At 41.2% G+C, this 15,673-nt stretch overlaps 1 protein-coding gene across 1 annotated transcript in view; it reads right to left on the reverse strand.

The window, feature by feature from the left end:
- Window positions 1-15,673, reverse strand: part of RXFP2 (relaxin family peptide receptor 2) — a 1,759,299-nt gene that overhangs the window by 187,168 nt on the left and 1,556,458 nt on the right. Inside the window, exon 14 of the mRNA XM_069639740.1 lies at window positions 14,636-14,707. Coding sequence (XP_069495841.1) covers window positions 14,636-14,707 — 72 coding nt within the window. The remainder of the gene's footprint in view (window positions 1-14,635; window positions 14,708-15,673) is intronic.

Genomic DNA, 15,673 nt, shown 5'->3' on the forward strand with positions numbered 1-15,673 from the left:
TGTCAATTAAAACCATGAGAATGGACAGGGTTTGAACTTTTATTTTTTTTTTAAAAGTCAGTGGAGCATTGATTAATCGCGTGTGTTATTTTCTATGAATTGTAAGGTATTATCATTCGTATGTGGGATTAATTTGGACATATATGCATTCTGAATCATATAGTTCAGCTTCTTGCACAGAAGAGGATTCCAACGTATATATAGGGCAAAGCGATCCATTTCGATATGTGCCACATTTTCATTGAAATAAAGGAGATGACAAGGTGAATTTATTGTAAGGGATATGATTAAGTGATCCCCTCTCCCTGGGGCAATAGTTGGCAGTGGAGTGCAACCCTTAATAAGGTTTGTGGAGACTACAAAGAAATTGATATTTGATTTCTTCATCCTGGTCTGCCAGGTAAAAGAAGAGCCGTTTAAATGTTTATCAAAAAAGACTAAATTCCAATGAGAAAAAAACTGAAGCCACTTTCTACCTCTTTAATTAGCGTTGGACTGACCAACAGAATCAAAAGTGTGTGCTTGAGAGGTAAGGTTGGAGGTGCATACAGAATTGAAATCACCCCTGACAAGAATCTTATAATTGGGGCTATATACAAATGCTTCTTCAAGTATCTGCTCCAAAGTTGCAAACATTTGGTCAAGAGTGCTTCGAGCGGGATTCCAATACAAGAAAATCACGAGAAAAGTTGTATTATCATCATGAGACAAAACAGCTTCTACGGCTATATATCATCATGCGCTTTGACTATTCTCAATGAAAATTTCATATTGTTATTAAGAAGAATAGCTCAACCACCATATGGTCTGCCATACGGCCCAATGTTGGCTGGAACAGAGTAATTAGTATAGCCATTAATATGCAGTTGGTTGAGGTTCATGGTTTCTTGACATAATAAAATCACAAAATCAGTGGTAGTTGATCTAAAATTAAGCGAAATAACAAATTATTGAAACCACAAGAATTCCACGACCTAATTGTAAAACTAGAATGGCTATGGTAATTTGTAATCACTTTTGGGGATCAAACTTTTTGGCAAAGGTTCCAGCCATGACCAGTATTTTATTACTTTGGATAGCGATTCCAGCTGTGCCATAGTAGATTCATCAAGTATGTCAGCACTAGTAATATTTTTAAGGACAGCCGAAGGAGGAGACTTCACTGTCTCCCGATGGGCAATAAATTCAGTAGCTTCATTGTTCGAAAGAAACAAAAGGGGTGTTAAGCCCAGTTGAATTAAATCTGAACAATACTCCCAAACTAGTTTAGCGATATTAGCAGAGTGAAAATGTGATTTCATTAGATGATTATTTATATCATTAAGGGTTAACCAATCAAGGTGGGCCGAGTTAAGAATTCTCAAAGGTGGTATATCATTGAAGGCATGCAAAATACAGGCTCGGTTGATTCACCTGTCACCATTAATCACAGGGTCACTGACCCATTCCATTGTATTTATGGTTTCTGAGGTGAATTTAGTCCTTACATTTTCCAGTCGATTAGCTACATCAAGAGTTTGGCCTTCAAGTACCTTTGGAGTTGGCTCAAGACTTGTGCCACCAGGAGGCCTAGTTGCATCTAGAATAATGCCACCAGGAAGAAGGGAGGCATCAGTTACATTCATCGCAGAAGACACAACTCCTGGCAGTGAATTAATAGGTAGTGCCGCCGGTGCACAGATGGATGGTGGCACATTCGGAGTGATGTTACAGGGGACCCCTATTGATTGTTGATTAGAGCCAGTCCTTTTTATTGATGTTGTTAGACAGAACAACTGCAATTGATTCTGCTTGGTAAAAAGAGTGTGTGAAATCGCCAGTGGTACATTAAGGTTAGAGGGATCAGAATTTGAAGATGGATTTTCAGAAGCCAAGTCCTCACCATTCTTATGGCGATCAGCTGGGTTATTTGCTGATAAATCTGTCTGTGTTCCCTTATTAATATTTTTTTTTGTTTTCTTATTATTTGATTTGTTAGGGTCAACAGAGTTTACAGAAGTGATAGATGGTGTTTGTTTTAATTGAAGAGCAAGACGACTTTTGTCATTTAGCTAATTTAGATCAAGAATACCATCTTCATGAGACAAGTTGGAGAGATTTTTAATATTAGAGCTGTGCGATTTCATTTTGGGTATAGTTAGATTTTTGGATTTTTTGAGAGCCTCAGCCCTTTGTTTTTTTTTAAAGGACAATCTTTTTATGGCTCGGTTCTGGAGCCATCTAGCTTTGCGCAACAAAAACTGTTTGGGCGAAGAATCGACCCCACAGTCACCATTGCTCTGCTCATTTATTACACTTGCCCTGGGGTGATAGATCCTCTTGGTCAATGAGGTCCGTGAGAGCAGAGGGACTATCTAGAAGGGTAATGGGAGGAGAAATTTCCTCCGTTCTAGGTGCGTTTTGAGAATAGCTGTTAGTTAAGTGAAAAATGATCTAAGCCTTCGTGGTTTCAATTGCATTTTCCATTTCACGAATTTTGGCAGAATTAGTTAGCACATTATGCAATAGATCCCTCATTTCATTATGCTGTGTATTGCCCTGAACAGAAGTGGAAGCCGTAAGAGCTTGTGTGTACGATTCTGGTGGGTCACAGTCTGGTGCATTGGTATTTGGAGGAGTAAATACTAGGGTCTCAGCTGGTAAAGTTTGAGAAGCCTTTCACAACAGAACATGCTTTGAAGAGGACACAGCATGTTGAATTAGTTGTGGTGAAAAATTCCCTAGCACATATAAATCCTTCTAGTTTGTTAAGTTTAGCCATTATATCGACAATCGAAGTTTTCATGTCTCTTAGCTCCAAATGAGTACGTTAGTGGCCTTGTCCAGCAAGTTTAAAATTCGTGTTAACACAGGAAACTCATGGGCTTGGTTATTGAAATCTGAGAAAATCAATGGATCGATCATCGGGACTTTCCTTTGACGGTCATAGCCCATATGGCTAAATTGAGGAGAAGTAGGGTGATTCTGATAATTATCATTATCAATTTGGTGAGTAAGACTTTCCTTCAAATCAATTTTGAATTTGAAAATAGGAGAGCTTGCAGAAGGGGTTAAATGCATTTTTGATGGGAGAAGTATCATGTGTATTAGGAAGATATAAAGGCTTTGGTTGGAATTGCCTCTAATTAAAAAAATGCACTTCATCAATACCTCTGCGGGATGCAATCACAGGTGTAGATAGTCCTAAAGAAAGATGTACTCTTTTTCCCAGTTCTGCCAAGACGGCGGGGGCTAACATGGATATGTCAGATATTGATTTATTCAAATATTCAGATGAATTAATTGGTCGAATAGTGTTGTTCGTGTTTGCAAGGTGCCCTGCGAGTAATGGATGGACTGTAAACTCTATATCATGGGCCTCGAGTAAGGGAAATAAGTAAGGGCGTTTTTTACTGCATCATCTATCTGTTGGGTAACCCCATCGACATCCATTGGTTCTATTACCACTCTTTGTGTGGGATACACGAGATTGCCTTTGTTGGGTGCAATGCAGGCAGACGAAATGGGAGGACACACTACAGGGAGTGCGTTTGGAAGCCATCCACTGGTCTTATTATTAGTGCTATCAGAATCATCAGGCGGATCGGGAGTGATAGGAACATGGAGTAAGGCATTAATACAGATGCGCCCGCTGCACAGTCCCCCCACCATGCTAGATTCTTAATTCTTCTGCTCACCTATAATGTTTGCAATAGAACATTTCAAGGTGAGACCTTATTAAGGAGATCGTCTGAGCCTTATCAAAGGAACGGCGCAGCAAAATCGGGGGTCATTTGCTTATGCTATCAATACTAGTGCGGCGTTTACCTTCCCAATATATGCTAGCACTGTTTGATAAGAAAGCGAAACGTGCTTGTTGCTAAGGTAGATCAAAACCAACACACACTCCCTGCACCAAAAATAGTGAGTGGCGAGATGGATTAACTTCAACAGTGTTATATGAAGAAGGCGGGTTGCAGTATTGAAAGACAGGGCCAAGATCGCAATTAGATTGCAACAGATGAATACATGCTTCCTACATGCTTCCCCTGAACCAAAATTTCTTGAAATGCAATGCCAGAATATGCTGATTGGTGGGTGCACTGCGCATTCGAATTGAACAGTAGAGCACCCTTTCAGAAATCGCTGGTACATGACATGTCACAAAGCACACTTAGGTGCACTTTGGGTGCATGCACGCTGGTGCGCTAGCACGTAGGAATTATAGGGTCGTTGGGAGAAGGTAGGCGGAGCCAGAGCGCGAGCGAGGACAGCTCTGTGATTAAACAAACAGAGACATTTTAGCATATAGATAGAAACCATGGAGGTTTGAAAAGTTTGCTTAGCTTTCAAAGTCAAAGTCTTTGCTTGAAGATGGAAAACAAGTTCTCTCACGGCAAGCGGGGAGAACGCCCGCGGATTTGCAGCACGAGTTTCCACACTGTAAGGCTTCCTCTTGCAGACGGAGACGGGGACAAATCCACTAAGCCACAGACAGCACCACGAGCACAACAGCATACTTGGGTGCACTCTGGGTATCAGCTTCTTTGGTCTCTAAGTGTGTGTGGAAACTGAGGATGGATGGGGAGATGGGGAGTGATCATGGGTCTATATCTGTAAAAGTAGATGTCAGGGTGGTGAAGTCGAAAAGACCTCGCCTGAGGGGTTGTAACTTCTGTAATTTGGATTGGGTGAAGTTTGCGGAGGGGTGTAGCAGGTTGATGGGTGTGATGATGATGGATGGTGCTCAGGGGGTGGAGGTGCCGACTACTCTGGATGAGTTGGATTCGGCTCTGGTAAGCATCTTTCCGAGTGTTATGGCGGACCTGGCCCTGGCTCAAGGTAAGCTCTTCCAGAAACCTGAGGTTCCATGGTGGCCATAAGATTGTACAGTGGCTATTCAGGATAGGAAGATGAAGCGGCAGAAGGCCATGCATTCTAAAGCGGGGGCGGCCATTATCGCGTATATAAAGGCTAGGGCACTGGTGCAGTGGGTGATTCACTGTCATAAGTCGGTGTATTGGAGGAATTTTTGTGTGTCCGGACAGGTGAGAGGTAGATCTCGGATTCCGGTGATTATTGTTATGGGGTGTGATATGGTGGATGATGGTGGTAAAGCGGAGGCCCTGGGTAACTATTTTGCGGGTGTGCACAGCTCAGAAAATTATTCTCTGGTGTCCAGATGGAAAATGTCAGAGTTTTTGGCTGTTCATCAGGGTGTGCTGAATGCTGTGGACAATTGGACGCCCAGTATGGATATCTCCTTCACTTTGAGTGAGTTGCGGGCTGTGCTGAGCGGGCGACGGGATTCAAGACCGGGTGAGGATGGGGTGCGTAGAAGGATTTCAGACTATACCACACTGATGATTCCTAGTGAGGGGGAAATGGGTATGTGTTTGCCTACATACCTGTTTGCGGTCTGTCTCAGATAATGCTGTGTGTAAGAAAGTGCTACACGCAGCACGCACATAACACACTGAAAGGCGGACATTGAGTTGGCAAATTTGGGACATATCTATTTATCTATTTAAAAAACCCTGAAAGTAAAGCGACGTTAAGCACAGAAATGATGGTTATATAAATGAAGCAGCGGAGTACAGGTAAATAATTTAGATGAAAAGTATTAATATCATTATTTTTTTTTTTTTTTTTTTTTTAATTATAATGTTTTGTTTGATTTTACAAACTTTTCATTTTCATTTCTTCATAAAAAAGAATATAAATAAATAAAAAAAAAAAAAAAAAGGAAAAAAAAAAAAGAAATATAAAAATACGACAAAAGAAACTAGACAAAATGACATTATGAAGTAGGAGCATCATAGAATCCTTGTTTCTGTTTCCTTCGTTCGTTTCAAATGTCATTTGTTAATAGCTATCCAGAATTTAATAATTGTTAAAATTAACTTTTGATCTTGACCTCTTAGCAGATTGTCCCATCTTTCTTTGGTTGTTAATTCTTTCTTTGATATACCAAAATAGTCTCTGTGTAGAGATCTTTGGTCTTTCAAGGCCGTGCAAATCATAACCAAATGAAATAAAGTTTCTTTGTTGGTTGCAATTTTACAAAAACGGCAGGATGATGTTATTTTGTTTGTTTTATCAATCATAGCTTGATACTCTTGTGTTGGTAGGATATTCAGCCTAAATCGGAAGAACAGGTCACGGATATGACAATCCGGGAAGATGTTTAGATAGGCAGGTAATTCGTGTAAGGCTCTTGTTTCTATTTGGCATTTTAGATGTCTTTTGTATTGGGCTTGATCACCGATGGTTTGGATCCAGTCGTTCGTCTGAATTTTACGTTTGGCATATTGAGGTCTATTGATTAACATTTCTTCAGATATATCGCCAGCTTGCATTTCCGTTTTGATTTTAGAACTCCATTTTGTTAGTGCTGTGATATGAAAAGCGTTTTTTTTTTCTCTCAATATTTCTAATGACGGGATCTTATCTTTTGTGATTATTTTTCTAAGAAGGTCCATTTGCTTCCATAGAACGATGGATTTAATGGATTGGAGAGCTAGTTCGAATCGTATTCTTGCCATAGGAAAAGACTTTGGAAGGGATAGGGTTTTTCTCCAAAACAGCGCTTCATATCTAGTCCAATTAATGGATTCGTAGTTGATGAGGGATTCAGAAGCATACGATAGAACAGGAATTACTTTTTGTTTGTACAAGGCTATTATTGGTCTAAAAGAATATGTGCCATACTTCCTATGGAAGAAGCTGCCTTGTCTGGCCAGAGATCTGGCTTTGTCCTCTAGATAATTTTTCCATTCCTGTTCATTTGCAGAGGAGTTGATCATCGCACCCAAGTATTTCATTGACGTTGTCATGGCGATCTCATTTCCATCTAAGAGTATTTTTAGGCTGGGTTTATGGGTTTTCTGTGGGGCGAGTCTCATCGTCCTTGTTTTGTTACAATTAATCACTAGATCGTTCTCCTGCATGAATTCTTGGGTTTTATCTAGAGATTTTTGTAAGCCCGCTATAGTCTTGTCCAGAATGATGATGTCATCAGCATAAATTAAAGTCTGAACAGTTTCGTTGTTGATTTTAGGAGGATTCGCTACTGAGTTTTGAATTTGTTTGCTAAAGTCAAATGTATACAAATTATACAAGCACGCAGCCAAAGGGCATCCTTGTTTCAGGCCATTAGAGGTTTGAATTGGAGAAGTAACTGTACCGTCGTTCGTTAGGCGAACTCTAACAGAGGTATTTGAATAGAGTTGCTTGATGGGGTGCAAGATTGAGTCTGGGCAACCCCAGGCTGTCAGTTTGGACCATAGCTTTGACCTGTTCACTGAATCAAAGGCCATTTTTAAATCTATGAAGATTACATAAATTTGATGTTTTTTTTGTATTGCCTCATGTTTAATTAGGTTCAGGAGTAGTAAGTTCACATTTGTTCCAACTTTCTTGATAAAGCCAGTTTGTCTTTGGTCTCGTTTGGCGTTTTCTATTGCCCAATTAGTGAGTTTTATAACAAGATATCCTGCGAATAATTTGCCCAAGGGATCCAACAGGGCTATGGGTCTATAATTTGCAGGGGATTTGCGGTCTCCATTTTTGTAGATGGGAATCAAAACAGCAGAAGTCCAACTTTGCGGAATTTGTTTCGTTTTTTCTATCAGTTGGAGGAGATGAAAAAAGAAGGCTGCCCATTCTTGCGGGTTTGCTTTAAGGGTAGCGTTGGATAGACCGTCAGGTCCCGGTGCTCTGGAAGGGTTCAACTCCATGATGGTGATTCTTATATCCTCCACATCCCAGTTGAGATTCCAAGGTTCTTTATTTTGCATTTTATTAGTTAGAGACACATTTGGATAGGTGTTGTACAAGGTTGTAAAATGCTTTGTCCATTCTTGAGCTTCGACTTCTTGGATCATAGCGGTTACTTTGGAAGCAGGATTGAGCAGAGTCCAAAAGTTCCTTGAGTTTTGGTCTTTTAGAGCTGCTAAAATTGCTTCAGCGTCATTCTGTTTAGTTAGAGCTTTAATTGTTTTAATTGAATTAGAGTATTTTTGTTTTTCTTTTTTTATTTTGATCTCAAAGTCAGGTTCTTTCAATTTTTTTAATTGTCTGATTTGTTTTTGAAGCTTCTTTTTCTTCTGGGCAATTTCAAGATTGAATTGATGCTTATGACAGACAATAGGATGGTGTTTTTTATGTGATGGATGATGGTATTTCTCGAGAATCCAACTATAGTTAAGTTTTGCATGATCATGCAGTGTAGAATCTTTAAAAGTTGACAATAAGTCAGGTATTTGATGGTTTTTAATGCGAATTCTATTGAGAGCATTATTAATCTCGAGAGGTGGCAAAATTATTCGTGGATATTTTAAAGTTGCTGAGTCCCATGTGATTCTTATTTGGTGGTGATCGCTGGAAGTTTGAGGAATGTTTTCAGTAGAAGTTATTAGAGTTCTCAGGCCTTCTGAAGAAAAAATGTAGTCAATAATAGAATTTGTGTTGTTACAGGACCATGTTGGAATCGGGATTCCTTTATTGTCCACTGCAGGGTCGATTAATGTGATGTTACGAATCGATAATTCTTTTACCCATTTTTTAGCTCTCTCTGATAATGCATTTCTGTCTAGTTTTTGGCCTTGTTTGTCAAATAAATGGAAGTTGAAATCCCCTACAATTAAAAAGACCGTTCCATGGTTGAGTGAGACTAAATTATCGATTTCGTCCAGTATGGATTCCAGGAATTTATGGTCGTTCATTGCTGACGGATTCCAGTATATATTGAAAATAGTGATGTAGTTATTATCCTTACATTGATCTTGGTCTGTAAATAAAGTTGAAATAAGAATGGTCACAAGCTGAGCCCAGGGATGGATGTTCTTTCTCGTTATAATTTTCCAAGATGGATTGATTTTCACTAGGATCATCATACCTGAGGCTGGTCGTCCAAGTTGAGAGGAGATTGCAGGGTTAGATAATGTAATAAACCCTTCGCAAACTACCTCCTCTTTCAGCCAGGTTTCTTGTAAACATATTATCTCAGTTTCATAAAGCACAGATGATCCTTCATTAAAAAGATGTTTATGGCCTCGAGTGTTCCACGAGCATAGTGAAATCACGCTCGGTTGTGTTGGATTTCTTATTGATTGTTATAAGTATGTTTTCTTGGTCGCGAACCGATGATCGTTGTATAGTACATTTGTGTCGAGGGACCGTTCTAGATCTCTCCATCGCCCGCGTTTCTTTGTAAATTCATTTCGATCAAAAAATGCATTTTCCTCAGTATATTTTAAGGTTTTGTTGTACACATTTGTTTTATTATGACGATAGGAGTCCATTATCGCAAGTTTGTGGGTGTATTTGTTCAAAGCCAAAAGGCTTGATACAGTAATTTCTTTAGCTTCGAATCCCAGAATTTCCAATTGTTGTTTAGTAGACAATACACGATTCATAAGTTTTTCGGAATAGAAGTCTATCTGTACAGAGTCCATTTTGTTTTTATTAGGAAATAGAATTACTTCTATATCTCGCGATTTGATATCCGCTGTTTGTGGAATAGCCTTTAGGAGGCGTAATACATTTGCTCTATTCAATATTACAGCCTCATCATTCCTTGCTGCACAGGAAGCTAGAGAAATTCTGAAAGCAAGAGACCTTGTTTTCCAGTTAAGAAAGGTCGGTCTAATCAGTGGAGGGTCCGGTTGAGCTGAGAGAGACATGTTGTTACTTGGTTTTTGGTTCACTTCTGACTGTGACCCTGCGTCATCTTCAGACACTTCTGAGTATTCTAAAGAGATGATAGAGGAGTGCTGAGAGGTGTAACTCAAGTCCGCAGAATCAAAAGAAGATTCTTTACATTCGTCTAGCACAAGAAAGATCTCGTCTTGTGGATCTATAGAGCTGAACGTCTTATGTGTCATAACTTCAGGAGTTGTAACGTGATCAGAGTTATTCTCGCCATCGATTACTGATGCAGTGATTTTATTAGAGGCATCTTGATTTATAACTGTCAGTAGTGCATCTAGTGGTTCCGATTGCATTTTATCCATATCTTTATTGGATGAGGTTGGTCCAGTATCACTTGACGTAGAGGCAGCAACATCTGGCAGGGTGCTAGAGTTAACCTTTTTTTGTTTTTCCCTTCCGGTCTTGATTGTGTTTTCTTGCACGGATTTTTGTACAATTTGCATTTTTCTTAAAAAGGCCCGTGAGCCCGTTTGGAGTTTTTTTGTGAGTTTCTTTTTGTTTGTTTTTGGAAGAGGTGATATTCCCACTGAGCCTCGTTTAGTCAAATCAAAAATGTCAAAAGGGATACATGCCGGCGGTTCAGAGTTAGGAGTAGGTATCATATGATTTGGATTTATTGTACCGCTGTTGATTGGATGTACTTCAAGATCGGGCCGTTGTTCTGTTTTTGGACCGTCAGTTTGTACAGTGTTATCAATAGTTTGAGATTGTTTTGCTAGACCTGCAGAAAGGGGCAGCACTAGCGATTGTTTCTTTATTTTTTCATCTAACATTCTTTTTGTGATGGTGGAAACAGTCTCCATTAGATTTTGTTTATCGGCACGATCTTGTCTTGCGATTTCGGCCAGTCGACTTTGCCATATACGCGATGTTTCTGCTTCATGATTTAGACGTTCTTGGATAGTTCCAATAAAACTTTCTAAATACGTTTGCTTGGTCATAATCATTGCCAATAAGGTGGCTTGATCTTTGGTAGAATCTACCATTGCTTCTTGTAATTTTAAAAAGGGGATCATAGCTATAGAAAGTACAGCGACTAACGAGTTTTGTAGTTCCAACATCGTCGTAGGTAGTCTGTTTGGTTGGTCTTGAAAGTCGTCTGTTCCTTCAGACATCTTAGGGGGTAAGAACGGATCATGCTCTATATTATCTTGAATGGTCTTTGGAGAAGTTTTTATATGTGCATAGAGACCCTTAGGGACAATTGGGGTCGAAGTGTTTATTTTTGGAGCTATTGTTGGATTCTGATTATCTCCGAAAATGTCTTCTCTTTTTTGTTGGGAATCCATGATTGCATTGATTTCAGTTATATCAAGCGATAATCGTGCAGTACGAACTGAGAGAGGTTGTGGTTTGTCATTGACAGTCGTTTTGTTTAATAAATAAGAAGATTGCCATTGTTGTTTTGCAAGTTTCGCTCGATCCCTAAGGGTTTGTGAATGACTGGGGTCGTCAAAAATAGTATTACTTTGCACTTCCGCAGGTTGAAAACGCGGAGGTGGCGGCAAGAGAGAATTCGGCTCGATATTCTGGATTAACTGTATAGCTGGCATTATATTTCCAGGGGATTGTTGAGGTGCTGTTAAATGCTGGGCCTGCTGATCTGCTTGCTGTAATTCAGACGCCAAGTATACATGCGGAGTGGAAGATAAAATCGGGGTTCGTTGCCCTTTTGTATCAGTTTTGGTAGGACCATTATTAACCATGGATAGCGTTTCATCCAGTTTGCCTTGGAGGCGAGTTCGAGGTTTGATGGGCTCCATTTTAGGGGGTATATCACTCAATGAGGAGAATAACAGTGGGATAAGAAATAATATATGGAGCGTGCACTTACCGCACACAGCCGCAAACAGCCAACAACAGCCGCGCCCTTTACTCCACTGCGGGCTTCACGCCGCAAGGGCCGCTGGGTGCAGCTTTTATGGGTCTTCCTGGAGGTGTGGTCAAAAAAGGGTCACGTGACTCCAGTCACGTGACAGGCCAGGAAGAGAAGGTGCTCGCTTCAACTACTAACGGCTCCAGCCGTTAGACTGACGCGAATCGGAGCAAGTCGCGGTTGCAGGTAAGGAAAGATCACAGCAGCAGCCGCACAGCCAACAACAGCCGCGCCCTTTACTCCACTGCGGGCTTCACGCCGCAAGGGCCGCTGGGTGCAGCTTTTATGGGTCTTCCTGGAGGTGTGGTCAAAAAAGGGTCACGTGACTCCAGTCACGTGACAGGCCAGGAAGAGAAGGTGCTCGCTTCAACTACTAACGGCTCCAGCCGTTAGACTGACGCGAATCGGAGCAAGTCGCGGTTGCAGGTAAGGAAAGATCACAGCAGCAGCCGCACAGCCAACAACAGCCGCGCCCTTTACTCCACTGCGGGCTTCACGCCGCAAGGGCCGCTGGGTGCAGCTTTTATGGGTCTTCCTGGAGGTGTGGTCAAAAAAGGGTCACGTGACTCCAGTCATTATTATTAATTTTATTACTACATCCTCCGTTTATGTGCCTTTTGGCACTCAAGTAGTTTCTCAGAAGATTCTGTTAGCCATTAAGCACTCATATTTTTACCAGAGACACACATTCTAGCTATTTAATAATATATTTATCCATCACTCAATTTTATTTTCTATTCTTTTACATCTTAAATAGATAAATATACGTTATGTATTTTTTTTTAATGTGATATAGTTTAAATTTAAACTTTTCACATAATTACATGATGTTCCCATTTACTGCACAGATTAATAGAAACATATTTGCCAAGCATCTGTGTGTTTCTGAGTAGCGACAGTAGCTGTTTCAAGCTCTTTATTGATTCTAGGCCCACCTCTTTCTGAGTATTATGTGAAGTTATGTAATGTTATATTACTGGGTTTTATGAACCACTACGGTTGCTATTTTCAAGGCTTCTTCGTGCTGTGGCACTGGCAAGCACATGAGTTGTGTTTGGTTTGGCGGAGCAGAGGGAGCAGTACAAGTCTGCTTCATTGTTTGGTTGATGTGTGCACATAATAATCACAGAGGCTCTTGGCCTGACATCCATGGCCTAGTCGAACAGGGTTTTCCCATTTTAAAACGCTTTAGTAAATCAGGCCCTCTGTGTGCTGTGTGAGCTTGTTGATATGCTCGGTGCACAGTCAATTGGCACATGGCCCGGGAGTACACTGAGATGGATATGCATAGTGTGTACCTCGTCGACATCTGCTCTGATGCACTTGAGTGCTATTGTTATGTGGGGTTGTCTGTGGGTTGGTGTCTGGACTTCAGGTGTGGGCTTGTGTGGGGATCCGCATGGCCCTACTCAAAGCATTAGATCTGCAATGCTAAGTGGCGACTGCTAAGTGATGTCTGATGGGGTGGGAGATTGAAAAGGCTAGTAGGTTACAATATGGATATCCATATTGCACGTCAGAGAGCAAAATCATAGTGCACTTTACCATCGAGCTAATAGCACAGTGGGAGTACATATTTGAGTTAATCCCGAGCAAGGGGGTGTTTAGGCTGATACCACTTACCTCACGACGAGCATCTTTGTTTAGGGTCAGGAAGGGTGGCATTGGCAGCTATGGGCAAGCCGGCGAACAGGCAACCATCTATCCCCCGTTGGCACTGCCATTTATGGATGCCAGGACATGGTCACCGGAAGGATCCTGAGTTAAAAGGTATGGGGTGGTCCCTTGACCGTTGCCACATAGCAAGCTCGTGCAGCGAAGCTAGGGTTGCTGACAGAGGGCTGGGAGCGGGATTCTTGGCGACAGCTGGACGGTGGCAGCAAAATCAACAAATGAAGCCAAAAGCACGTATACATGGTGCTTGGAGCAAAGGTCTATTACCTGTTCAGCTGTAGAATGAACTGCCGAACTAACACATTGCTGACAGCTTCTGACAGCCCCAGAGAAGTAGCAATAACCAAGCCCACCCTCATTATAGTGGAACCAAGAACCATGCAAAGAACAGCGGATATGCCCTCCTTATATCAGCTGCTGCACTTACTAACGAGAGGGCTGGGAAGGACCAAAGCAGCTTACTTTATCTTCACTTGATGGATACAAGCATGAATTTGCATGTGCATAATGTGCGAATTAACTCGGACACTCCAACTGGCTTCTTTGCTGCTAATATCTAAAATGCAATGCCTTTCCCAGAGTAAGAATGCATAATTAGCAGTTTATCAGTCAGTGAACCAAGGTTTGTTAATGTAAAATGAAAACAGTAGCACATCACTGAGGGTGGCACATATCACCAGACACTGTAGTAGGATTAGAAATCGAATGCTGATAATTGCCCTCGTTAAAAAAAAAAAAAAGCAATGGGCATTCAGATTACAAAGTAGTGTCAACAATCCTGATCTTGCTGGATGGCCGAGAAGAGCAAAAGGGGAGAGAGAGAGAGAGAGAGCGAGAGAGAGGAGAGAGAGCGACAGAGAGAGAGAGTGAGGGAGAGCAAGAAAGAGAGAGAGAGAGAGAGAGAGAGAGAGAGCGACAGAGAGAGAGAGTGAGGGAGAGCAAGAGAGAGAGAGAGAGAGAGAGAAAGAGAGAGAGAGAGAGAGAGAGAGAGAGAGAGAAAGGGAAGAGAAAAAACATGTGGGAGAGTAAGAGTGATAGAGTAAGCAAGAGGAAGAGGGGAAGAGAGAGAGAGAGAGATATTGGAAACCAATAGTCAACGGCTCATATTCTGCTAAACCATATATTGGATTTGGGCAGATATTGGCAATATGGCAGTACACATGCTGCCACGTTATATGGTATCCGTATAAATTATGGAATAAAAAAATAACGAAGAAGAAATGACCGATTTTTTTAACCTATTGTTTTCGAAATTCTGGTCGTTTTTAATAAAATATAGGTGTGGGTTGGGGCAAGGGTATTAGTTAAGGTAAGTGGGGTGAAGTGCTACTGCGAGGGAAAACAATACTTCCATAGGCCACAATACCTTACCTCCAAGCATAAAGTACTTACATGTGAGAGAGGTTCCTCATGGGAAGAAACATTCTTGTCTTTATTGAAGGTATCACGAGCCTTTGCAGATCGCTGAAATAGGCAAAAACATACATTTTGTTTATTGAGGTTCCACTATGGGGAGAAGTAGCTTTCAAGTCCACACAAAGCCACAGCACCCTCTAAGTGGCATTTCAACTTTGGAGAAGAAAATGCATAAAACAAGAATAAGACATATGGAATCAGATCTCATGTCCATTTCTGACTGCTGCAACACAGCTATGATTCATCCCCTTATTTATTTTTTTAAACATATTTTTATTGCATTAATAACAAGTAAGGGCTCTTGCACTTATCAACAGTTGATATTGATAGACACTGGATACATGCCTTACTCCTTCGCGCCTTTCCCCCATTTGGAGAACATAATGCTTGGAGATGGATTGGGTAAATGCTGTTCATGATGCTATCTTCAAACAATTAGCCAATGTGCAATAATTGTAGTCTTTGCAGGCATAGGGGGCTAATGTAATCATCTTTTCAGAAACAGTAGCACAGCTTCCCAATCCCTCCAGAACCCTGCATGGTCCTGTAAGAGCAACTAGGTTATTCATTCAAGGGTGACAGAGTCCCACCTTTTCCTTATCCAGTCCTGCTCAGATGGTACCCCCTCAGATTTCCATCTTTGCCCAATCAATAGCCCCCGCAGCTGCTAACAGATTCTACATCGCCTGTGCTGCTACTTTAGAGGTTTGGACTCCATCCGGGTCCTGAATCCCCAGGAGGAAGAATAATAGTGAGTTTTGCAGGGGAACATCGAAGAGTCTCTGAAGATTATTCTTTATCATGTCCCAAAAGACCTGTAGCTCAGGGTAAGGTCACCAAATGTGTTCCCAATCTCCCTGTGTATTGCATCCTCCTCAACGATTCAGCGATGTTTGTGGAAACATTGTGTGCACTTTAGTGGGTGTGTAGTGCCATTGAAGCATCATTTTGTAGCATGTTTCCCTAATCTGAATGGCCTTGGCCTTTTTGGGATGTTTCTCCACAACCATTCCC

The sequence above is a fragment of the Ambystoma mexicanum genome, chromosome 7q (assembly GCF_040938575.1).
Source record: "Ambystoma mexicanum isolate Mex_15411 chromosome 7q, UKY_AmexF1_1, whole genome shotgun sequence".
Classification (NCBI taxonomy): Eukaryota; Metazoa; Chordata; class Amphibia; order Caudata; family Ambystomatidae; genus Ambystoma; species Ambystoma mexicanum.